Source organism: Danio rerio, chromosome 4 (genome assembly GCF_052040795.2).
Source record: "Danio rerio strain M-AB ecotype USA chromosome 4, GRCz13ab, whole genome shotgun sequence".
Classification (NCBI taxonomy): Eukaryota; Metazoa; Chordata; class Actinopteri; order Cypriniformes; family Danionidae; genus Danio; species Danio rerio.
The window spans coordinates 63,402,444-63,413,713 of NC_141024.2; the positions used below are offsets into that span (position 1 = coordinate 63,402,444).

The 11,270-nt window shown below is 37.0% G+C and overlaps 2 protein-coding genes and 1 long non-coding RNA gene across 3 annotated transcripts in view; 2 read left to right on the top strand and 1 right to left on the bottom strand.

Moving 5' to 3' along the window:
- The window catches only part of LOC137489757 (protein NLRC3-like), a 407,221-nt gene that overhangs the window by 66,467 nt on the left and 329,484 nt on the right, over nucleotides 1–11,270 (top strand). The window lies entirely within an intron of this gene.
- Nucleotides 1–11,270, top strand: part of LOC141381797 (protein NLRC3-like) — a 54,868-nt gene that overhangs the window by 39,988 nt on the left and 3,610 nt on the right. The window contains exons 7-8 of the mRNA XM_087249880.2: nucleotides 18–1,830; nucleotides 5,615–5,788. Of these exons, the coding sequence (XP_087106006.1) occupies nucleotides 18–1,830; nucleotides 5,615–5,788 (1,987 nt within the window). The remainder of the gene's footprint in view (nucleotides 1–17; nucleotides 1,831–5,614; nucleotides 5,789–11,270) is intronic.
- On the bottom strand, nucleotides 7,762–9,046 carry LOC148682311 (uncharacterized). Its single transcript, XR_015942966.1, has 2 exons — nucleotides 8,202–9,046; nucleotides 7,762–8,094 (listed from the first exon to the last, which is right to left on the bottom strand). It is a non-coding gene; the product is annotated as an uncharacterized LOC148682311 (long non-coding RNA).

An 11,270-nucleotide genomic window follows, 5' to 3' on the forward strand; every position in this document is an offset into this window, starting at 1 on the left:
GTCTTGTAATGGTGCAGCTTCAGAAAACAGTAAAACTCCTCTTGATTACACAAACATCAGCCATGAACTAAAGAAGAACTTAAAGGAGGACTATAAGCAGATATTGATTGGTAATTCGCAGATGGGTCGTAAGAAGTACCTGGATGATATTTATACTGATCTATATGTGGTGGAGAATGAGAGTGGAGGAAGAGAGAATGACCATGAGGTAATACAAATGGAGTTAAAACACCACAAACAGACAGCCAAAGATAAACCACTGAAGTGTAACAACATGTTTAAAGTTCAGCCTGACACAGGTCGACAAAACAGAAGAGTCCTGACACTGGGGATTGCAGGAGTGGGAAAAACTGTCTCTGTCAATAAATTCATCCTAGACTGGGCTGAAGAAAAAGACAATCAGGAAATAGTCTTCATATTTCCACTGCCGTTCCGTAGACTCAATCTGATTAAAGATGAAAAGTACAGTCTCATAGGTCTGCTTAACAAGTACTTCTTTAGTAGAACTGGAGGACTGAGCTCTCTTCCTGAAAAACAAGGCAAGGTCATGTTCATCTTTGATGGACTGGATGAATATCGCTTTGAATTGAACTTTAAGGAGGATAATGGATTTGCAAATATTGACCAGGAAATGACAGTGAGTAAGATAGTAACACATCTCTTAAAGAGACAGCTTCTACGCTCTTCCCTCATCTGGATCACGTGCAGACCAGCAGCAGCCAGTCTGATACCACTAAACTACATTGATTGTGTGACTGAAGTGCGAGGATTCAGTGATAAGCAGAAGGAGCAGTACTTCATCAAAAACAGCAGTCCTGAGGTTGCTAGAAACATCATCGGCCACATCAAGAAATCCAGAAGTCTGTATATCATGTGCCACATCCCCGTCTTCTGCTGGATCTCTCTCACTGTTCTTCAGCCTCTGCTGGGTCAAGAAAGCAATAAAAAAACACCCACAACTCTCACAGGGATGTATACCAGCTACTTACTGTCTCAACAGCAACAGATGAAAGAAAAATACAGCAATAATTCTGAACCTGAAGCCAAGGCCTGGTCTTTTGATGAAATTGTTCTAAAGCTTGGGGAACTGGCCTTGAAACAGCTGCAGGAAGGACAACTGATTTTCTACAAAACAGATCTAGAGAAGTGTGGCCTAGATATCAAGGAAGGGTCTGTGTTCTCTGGATTATGTACTCGAATATTTCAGGAGGAAAACCCCATTTCAGGGGAACAGGTTTACAGTTTTGTACATCTCAGCGTTCAGGAGTTCATTGCTGCTCTCTATGTGTATTTTACTTACAAAAACAAGAAAGCAAATCTACTTCTTGATTCCTGGAAAAAGGAACTGACATGGAAACTCTCTGAAAGGCCCCTGTTTAAACTTCATAAGGATGCAGTCGAGAAGACTTTACAAAGTAAGAATGGACACCTGGACCTTTTCCTCCGGTTCCTGCTGGGTCTCTCTTTGGAGTCTAATCAGAATAACCTGAAGCAGCTCCTCCCAAGACTGAAGCTCAAACCTGAAAACATCAAAGACACGACTGACTTTATCAAAGAGAGAATAGAGGAGGAGAAATCAGCAGAGAGGACCATTAACCTCTTCCACTGTCTGAATGAACTGAAGGATGACTTTGTGGAGGAACTCCAGAAGAGTCTGAAGTCTGGAAATTTTACAACACAGGATCTGTCCTCTGCTCATTGGTCTGGTCTGGTGTTTGTGCTCCTGATGTCAGAAGAGACTCAAGAGAAGTTTGAACTGCAGAAATACAGAAGATCTGATGAAGCACTGATGAGACTGATACCAGTGGTCAAAAACACCACAAGAGCACTGTAAGAGTTTTATGTATACACTTATGCCCATTTCACACATTAATTTGCGACACATCTGCAATCTTTCACTTCAAATAAGCATTACTGATCTCCTGCTGTATACAATTTTGCTGAGTGGAGTCGTACCTTCTTGTTTTAAGCATGCTGTAGTACAACCCCTTTTAAAAAAAACCAATCTGGATTCATCAGATTTAAAAAACTATCGACCAATTTCAAAATTGTCTTTTCAGTCTAAAATCTTGGAGAAAGTTGTCTTTCAACAGCTTTCTAGTCACTTAATTGGAAATGACATTCTTGACAAATTTCAATCTGGTTTTAGGACACGGCATAGCACTGAGACAGCACTCCTAAAAGTGTCTAATGATATTTTTCTGACGGTTGATTCTGGAAAATGCGCACTTCTAATTTTACTAGACCTGACTGCGGCATTTGACACAATACATCACAATATCTTGATTGAGCGTTTAAGATTGTGGGCTGGGATTCAAGGAAATGTTTTAAATTGGTTTAGTTCTTATCTTTCAGGGAGGACCTTTTCTATTGAATTGGGTAACTTTTCTTCCTCATCTGCACGTTTGGAGTGTGGTGTCCCCCAAGGTTCAATTTTGGGCCCAGCTCTTTTCTCTATCTACATGCTTCCCTTGGCAGCAATTTGTAAGAAGCATAATGTAAGCTACCACCTCTATGCTGATGATACTCAGCTTTACTTGCCTATGAAAATGGGAGAAAATTCTGTTTTACAGTCCTTTTTCACCTGTTTTAACGAGATTAAGGAATGGCTGGCTGGTAATTTCTTACACTTGAATGAATCAAAAACTGAAGTAGTAGTGTTTGGTCCTCCGAGTGTCTGTGAATCTACAATTAATAAATTAGGTTCGATCAAGCCTAAGGTCCACAGTCACGTAAAAAATCTTGGAGTTACTTTTGACACTGAGTTAAAGTTTGACAAGCAAATAAACTCAGTCGTCAAAAGTGGTTTCTATCAATTAAGGAACATTGCCAAATTGAAGCCTTTTCTTTCTTTTAAAGAGCTGGAAACTGTCATTAATGTTTTTATTATGTCAAGACTGGACTACTGTAACTCTTTGTATTCTGGAGTTTCACAGGCATCAATAGCACGCCTGCAGCTGGTTCAAAATGCAGCTGCTAGGCTTTTAACTGGGACAAAAAAATTCTCTAGTATCTCACCAGTTTTATTGTCTCTTCACTGGCTCCCAGTCCAATTTAGAATTCAATATAAATTATTGCTTCTAGTTTTTAAAAGTTTGAATGGTCTGGCACCGACTTACATTTCTGAGCTTCTTCACTGGCACACTTCATTGAGGCCAATCAGGTCAGAAAACACATTTCAGCTAGTTGTCCCCAAAACGCGGTTGAAATCAAGAGGTGACAGGGCTTTTTCTGCTGCAGCCCCCCGACTGTGGAATGGTCTGCCTTTACAGATCCGGTCATGTTCTTCTCTTGGTGCTTTTAAGTCTCATCTAAAAAATCACCTTCTGTCGCTTGCCTTTGATTGTAATTAATTTTAATCTGTTTTACATATTTTGCAAATTTTTTATATATAGGTATAGATTTTGTATGCTGGTCGTTTTGTAAAGCACTTTGGTCAACATCTGTTGTTTTTAAATGTGCTCTATAAATAAAGCAAACAAACAAACAAACAAACAATATCTGTTCTCCTTAAGTTTATTTCATTTTAAGACATTTATTCAATGCTTTGATTATTCTTTTATGCAATACCAATATAGAATCTCTATATATAATATAGGAGATAGAATCTCTCCTTTCTGTTAACACATTTAAATGTCTAAATATAGATGGTGTGGTGATAGCCACACAGATTACCAGGCCCGGATTGGCTAATCGGGAGGACCGGGAGAATTCCCGGTGGGCCGGTCCGTTTTTTGGCCGCGAGGGCCGATGTCCCTACAGTGGCGCCCCCAGAAAGTTTTCATAGGGGTGGCCAGAAGAGGCCACACCAAATCTTGGGGTGGCACACACAACAAAAATTGAATTCATTGTAATGTTATATTTTTGTTTCTGGTGAATTAAATAATGTGATTTTAAATAATTTAATTAATTAGTCTTACAGTATCACAATTTATTCCTTGAAATAATTAAGCAAGTACATGTGCAAACCAAATAAAAATCAATATTTAGTTTAAAAACACTTCTCATATATAGAAATAACTTTCAGTTATTGTACAGCATACAGTATATGCCATGTCTAAAATTAATTGAGATTAATGAGTTAAATAATAAAACAAACAAGTGAACAAACTGAACAAAAGGCATTACTATAAATACACACACACACACTCACTATACAGACCCTAATAATATCATTTATCTATATCCCTTTTTGAGCCACTTTATTATTGCAGCTTCTTCTATTGATGTACCTTAAGGTAAATATTACATAGCCATTACTCTGTATTGAAGGTGTGTGTGTGTGTGTGTGTGTGCTGTCAATGACGATCAGGGAGGGCAGTGGTGGTTCTAGTTTAGATGACACCCTGGGCAAACCACCCCATATACCCACCCTCCTTAAATAGTTACATTTATTTTTCAATAAATATAAAATGTACTTATATTTTTTCTAAATAAATACAATTATTGTTAATATTATTACACAATTATTATTCTAAATAAATAACAGACATCAATCCTAAATGTTACTGGAAAACAATGTAACAGAGTGATATGCTAAGATCACTTAGGGAACCTTTTGCATGAATATTAGTTATGACAATTCTATAGAATACAAAAATAGGTGTTTTATAGAATTATCTGTGGTCTTAGACCCGAATTATGGCCGAGAAATAATGTTATGAAGTCTTACCTCCCTGACTCTTTATCCCTCCTTTCTGCTTTATAGACATGCTTGGTGAAAGTATCATCATCATATTATATAAACTTTAGTTTTGTCGACTTTCAAAACTAAACACCTGACACCTCTTCACAAAAGGCTTATTCCGGTTTCACGGCGCATGAGCGGCGCGTTTTTTATCAGCGTACATGTAAACAACCGGGATTCACACACGAGCGCGTGAGCCACACGGGACGGGTATGGTTTTCTGCACGCACGCGTCAGTTTATAATAAGTAAGTTAATAATATCAACAGCAAAATCATTTTGGGGTGGCCACAGGGGTGGCCAGAGTTTACCCAGGGGTGGCCCTGGCCACCCCTTGGGGGCGCCCCTGTGTCCCTAGCTCCAGAATCTGTTGCTCTCAGCAGTCACACTTTTTAAAAATAATTTATTTATTTACTTGACCACAGCCTTCTTATTCATTATTTTACCGCAGCGCTGCTCTTTTTTTTATCTCTTTTTAGCCTTAACTAGATAAGTCACCAATCCATGTTCAGCTGTTGTGGTTCAGGGGTTAGCACGTTAGGTTATAACGCTGTCAACCCGGGCTCGGTCCTTGTCTGAGAAACTTTTTTTTTTTTTTCATTTTTATTGTAAAGAAATATAATACTGTAAGGGTTGTTAAACATTTGAAGTTCTAAAACAGCTGTTTTCTCAAAAAAGACGTGATAGTGTAATTAGAAACTGATTTGGAAATGACCTTATTTTAATACAGTCAGTGGTGAACTGAGGTGGGCCGGTCTAAGGCTTGAAACTCCAGGGCTGAAAAAGAGTCCCACTCCGGCCCTGAAGAGTACATATAGTCATTTTTGCCTTTGCTCAAACTAAAACACACCATTCAATTGTTGTTGTCTCTGTTCTGGATTAGCCCTGCTAGATAAACACAAAATCTATATTTCTGTTTTCCTAACAGGCTACAGTGCTGTAATCTCACTGCTCAATCCTGTGAGAGTTTGTCTTCAGCTCTACAATCCTCAAACTGTGTCATGAGAGAGCTGGACCTGAGTAACAATGACCTGCAGGATTCAGGAGTAAAGCTTCTCTCTGATGGACTGAAAAGTCCAAACTGTAAACTGGAGACACTGAGGTAAATGATTTGCCACTCAACAATAACTACAGACAGTTACATATTAGTATGGAAGTTTTTTCCTATCAAAATTAAAATGAAAATTCAAATGCTTTAAAGATCAAATGATAAATCAAATGCTCAAACTATAAATCAAATGCTCAAACCGACATTGCAAATGATAAATCAAATCCTCAAACTGACTCTGCAAATGATAAATCAAATGATCAAACGGACTTTGCAAATGGTGAATCAAATCCTCAAACCGACTCCTCAAATGATAAATCAAATCCTCAAACTGACATCGCAAATGGTGAATCAAATGCTCAAACTATAAATCAAATCCGTAAACCGACATTGCAAATGGTGAATCAAATGCTCAAACAACTCTGCAAATGGTGAATCAAATCCTTAAACTGACATCGCAAATGGTGAATCAAATGCTCAAACAGACATCGCAAATGATAAATCAAATGCAAATGAGGTGTCAATCAACCAGCATAGGCGGAGCTTTAAGGCGGAAGAGTTTATTGTTGACAACAACCGGTAGCGCTACGACTTTTTCAAGGCGTTCAGATTTGCGTGCACTATTCCACGTCGTATCCGTATAAACTCGTGAAAGAGAAAGCGAGAAATCTCCTACTGCTTCTGTCCACATTCTGAAGTGTTCATCAGATGGGTACATCTATCACAGGAGGCCACGAAAAACCATACGGCAAGATGATAAAAAAAAAGTTACATAACTTAACTGACGTTACAAGCGCAACTTTAAATAAATGGCAGGTTTATTAAATCTTAATTTAAAATAATATTTTATTACAAAAGATATCCTTGTCAAATTTCACCTAATTTGTTGTTACCTTTATTGTGTAACATTTTTTATCCACATGTAGAACATGCTTAAAGTTAGTTTTCCAGTCGTGTTTGATTATATAATCATATATTCTTATATCAAAAGAAAATCTATTACATTTGTTCTCTTTTTGCTGTTTATGTTAATTGTTAAGATACAGCAATGTTTCCCTAAGCCTGTATGAAATTTTTATTTCTGCATAATAATGAATAATAATAATTGTTATTGATAATAATCCCATAATAATACAAATAAAATAGCAGGCACAGAAGCAATAACACTGTAATGGAAATTCATTTTTAGATGAGCTTTATATGTTAGAAACTTGTCTAAGACTCATTATTACATGTGTGTGTATCTGTGTTCTCCATATGTTCATCATAAAACCTATGTGTACATTTTTATAGATAACTATATTTCTTTAGGTGAAAGCTTTTTCATTATCCTAAGAAGAATGTGTGGTTGTTATGAGCATATCGCACGAACAGCAGAAGACGCCTGACGTAATTGTAGATGAGGCCTTATTGGGAGTTGACCTCGTAAGCAGTACAAACCAGATAAAAGGGTGAACACACTTGGCTTTAGTATCTCACTCTGCAGAAACTGTTGTTGCTGTATGACTGTGATCTTCTTTATAAAGAATAAAACTTGTAAAAGACATCCCGAGTAAGACTTTGTTTCTTGACCACTGAGAGAGCCTCCTTAGAGAAAATAGCCACTACAAACACCTAATAGCATCAGTAACTTGATAACCCTACCTGATAGCCTTTTTAATGTTGGCACATTGGTACATCTGCACAAAGATGTCGGACAGCTGCTTGATGATCTTCCTTTGGAGAAATTTTACACTCGAAAAATGTGAGTATTTACTCTAGACTGCAAAGCCCACCCCAACACTTACAAAAATAATAAATGCTGTTCACAAACACACACACACACACACACACACCACAGCTATGCATGAATAGTCACTAGACAAATGTAGCCAAGGTGAGTACATCTTAATTTTCAGTCAAAAAATGAAATAATGTAGTTATACATTATTGAAATTATTAATGTATTCATCAACAATTAAAGAAAATATGGATGTATGATTAAAAGAATTATTAATAGTAACCATGATAAATAAATACAAGTCAACAAGATACAAAACTAAGCTTTATTCAAACTTATTCAAACAATCATGTATTTCAGACAAAACCCCATGTTCTGCTGCATGCTGGACTTCACTTGTTTTTGCCATCACATCCCTCAGTGCTGCAGTCAGACTGGAACAGAGTTGTGAGGTGAGGCTGTCCATGCCTGAGAAACCGACTCATACTGAAGATGAAGAGACCACACCAGCATCTGGCTCAGATGAGGACACGCAGGCAGGTGGAGGGATGCAGGGTCTTGTCCATGGCACTATAGCATCTTCAACATTTCCTTCATCAGCACACTGCTGTTCTTCATCATCATCACTGCACACACCAGTCTGAGGACATTTCAGATTATGCAAAGCTCTTAATAAAGAAGTCATTTAACAGCACACTTTTTGAGTTTCATTTGAGTTCTGAATTGGAAGTAATAACATGATCTTACTTCATGTTTTGAATTCAGGTTTTCTCTGTTTTCTTGCTCCAGCCCAGAAATGGCATATAAATCAACATTAAAGAAATTGTTGTAATAGCGGTTTGAAATAACAATATTTTGTTAAACAAATATGATGGTAGCATTTGTTCAGTCACTCTGCATCAGCTAACACACAAACATGTGTGCTTCCTTCACTATAACAACCAGACAAGTCACGTTACCTCTGTGATTTGTGTGCTCAAATTATACTTTCATAAATGTATCACCAACTGAACAGAAGAAAACATTACTGTATAAATATTACATGTATCTAACCTAAGCTGTATTGACAAAAGTGCATTCTACATCAACACAAACAAATCACTCAAATGTCTGTTTAATGTTATAATTTGCTAATCTGCAATCCCTTTTATATTTTTCTGTCAGACATTGAATAATCGTCTTTATGTAAATTAACGTTTGAAACGTCATGTGCTTACAGAAGTTCCTACGTGATAATTTACAGCAAGATAAAATAAATATAGTGTAAATCTTTACACTTTCAGTAATTCTACAGTTCACTGTACAGTAGCTCAACTATTGCTATTTTACTGTAACTTAACTCAAGGAACCGTCTTTCTGGATTTATATACTTACATGTAAGATGTCTAAATCCATCCAGTTTTCCACGATGTAACGTAGCATCATCATCTTGCCGTATGGTTTTTCGTGGCCTCCTGTGATAGATGTACCCCTCTGATGAACACTTCAGAATGTGGACAGAATCAGTAGGAGATTTCTCGCTTTCTCTTTCACGAGTTTATACGGATACGACGTGGAATAGTGCACGCAAATCTGAACGCCTTGAAAAAGTCGTAGCGCTACCGGTAGTTGTCAACAACAAACTCTTCCGCCTTAAAGCTCCGCCTATGCTGGTTGATTGACACCTCATTTGCATTTGATTTATCATTTGCGATGTCTGTTTGAGCATTTGATTCACCATTTGCGATGTCAGTTTAAGGATTTGATTCACCATTTGCAGAGTTGTTTGAGCATTTGATTCACCATTTGCAATGTCGGTTTAAGGATTTGATTTATAGTTTGAGCATTTGATTCACCATTTGCGATGTCAGTTTGAGGATTTGATTTATCATTTGAGGAGTCGGTTTGAGGATTTGATTCACCATTTGCAAAGTCCGTTTGAGCATTTGATTTATCATTTGCAGAGTCAGTTTGAGGATTTGATTTATCATTTGCAGAGTCAGTTTGAGGATTTGATTTATCATTTGCAGAGTCAGTTTGAGGATTTGATTTATCATTTGCAATGTCGGTTTGAGCATTTGATTTATAGTTTGAGCATTTGATTTATCATTTGATCTTTTAAGCATTTGAATTTTCATTTTAATTTTGATAGGAAAAAACTTCCATATATAGGTCTTTTACCATACTTAATCCTTTCATCTGCCAATTTTTAAACCCCATGTCATTTCTTCCAGGGATAAAACAGTTATTTCCCCATATTGGTGAAAATGGAGAGATGCATATTTCCTCATCTAAGTAAAAATGTGCCTCGTGCCATACAGATAGAGTGTTTCTAAGAAAGGGATTGGGAGTGGACTTTTTAAGTTTTTTCACATCGTCAGAGTGTAGATATAACTGTATAGGAAGTAACAATTCTCCTTTTTCAATATCAACCCAGGATGGTTGGTCTGTGGAAAAATAATACATAGCAGTTTGAAGCTTTGTCGCCCAATAGTATAGTTTTATATTTGGCACTTGAAGCCCTCCTCTGTCGTATGGCAGGTAGAGAAGAGATAAATGCAAACGGGGTCGTTTATTATTCCATATGAATCTGGTAAAGGCTTTTTTAAGAGTAGAAAAGAAAGCATCAGGTAATGGAAGGGGAATAGATTGAAAAAGGTATAAAAATTTCGGTAAGATTGACATTTTAATTATACGTATACGTCCTGCTAACGAAATGGGCATTGCACTCCATTTGTCCAAAGATTCCAAGACTCCCTTTATTAGAGGATCATAATTAGAGGGGACTATGTTGTCTATATTGGGCATAATTTTAATCCCTAAATAAGAGAAACCATTAATTTCGTTGGCAAATTGTTTATGACTTAAGGGGCCTTTCCTCTCTTGCTCATTTAATAATAACAGAGTACTTTTACTATTATTTATTTTATAGCCCGAGAATTTTCCAAATTTTTCAATAATATTGGTAAGCACTGGGATGGATTTTTTCAAATTGGTTAAAAACAAAATAATGTCATCATACGATGATCCCTCTTTCCTATCTTCATACCCTTTATATCTGGATTTTTCCTAATAGTCATAGCCAGGGGTTCAATTGCAAATAAAAACAACAGAGGTGATAGTGGGCATCCTTGTCTTGTACCTCTGCTCAGATTAAATAAGTCAGAAATATTATTATTAGTTATAACTTGCTCTCAGCTGTTTGTAAATGCATTTTTTTTTTGCGTTTTTATTTTTTAGTTTGCTCCATCTTGCTTTTCTTCAAAGGACACAGATGTTTAATCAGCTGTTGTTCAGTGGTGAATTAGAAAACTTAACTATTAATATTAAGCATCACCACCGTCCACCCTACATCTACGCCCCTGTATGTAGTAGTGCAGGGGTTTTCAAAGTGTGAGGCGCGCCTCCCCTGGGGGGCGCCAGAGCATGTCAGGGGAGGCGGGGGAAAAATATTATATAATAAAAATATAATTATTAAGTTTAATTATTATATGTATTTTTTATTATTTTTAAACGTTTTAAGTAAACAAAGCTAAAAAAATAATATGTTAAAAATAAGAAAACCTTTTTTACCCAGAAGGCCATAGCTGTGAATTCGCTTCTGTTTGGCAAGCCCACCAATACAGGTATATGCCTGCTAATCATGCTGCTAATGCAATGAATCGGTTTCTGAGACCCCCGATTCAAAGCATTCAAGTTCAGGGCTTAAACCCAAAAGACGACGATATGATGATCAGTATTTGAGTTTAGGATTTACGTGGACAGGACCAGCTGATGAACCACGACCTTTATGTGTGGTTTGTCAAGATATTTTGGTTAATGACAGCATGAGACCCG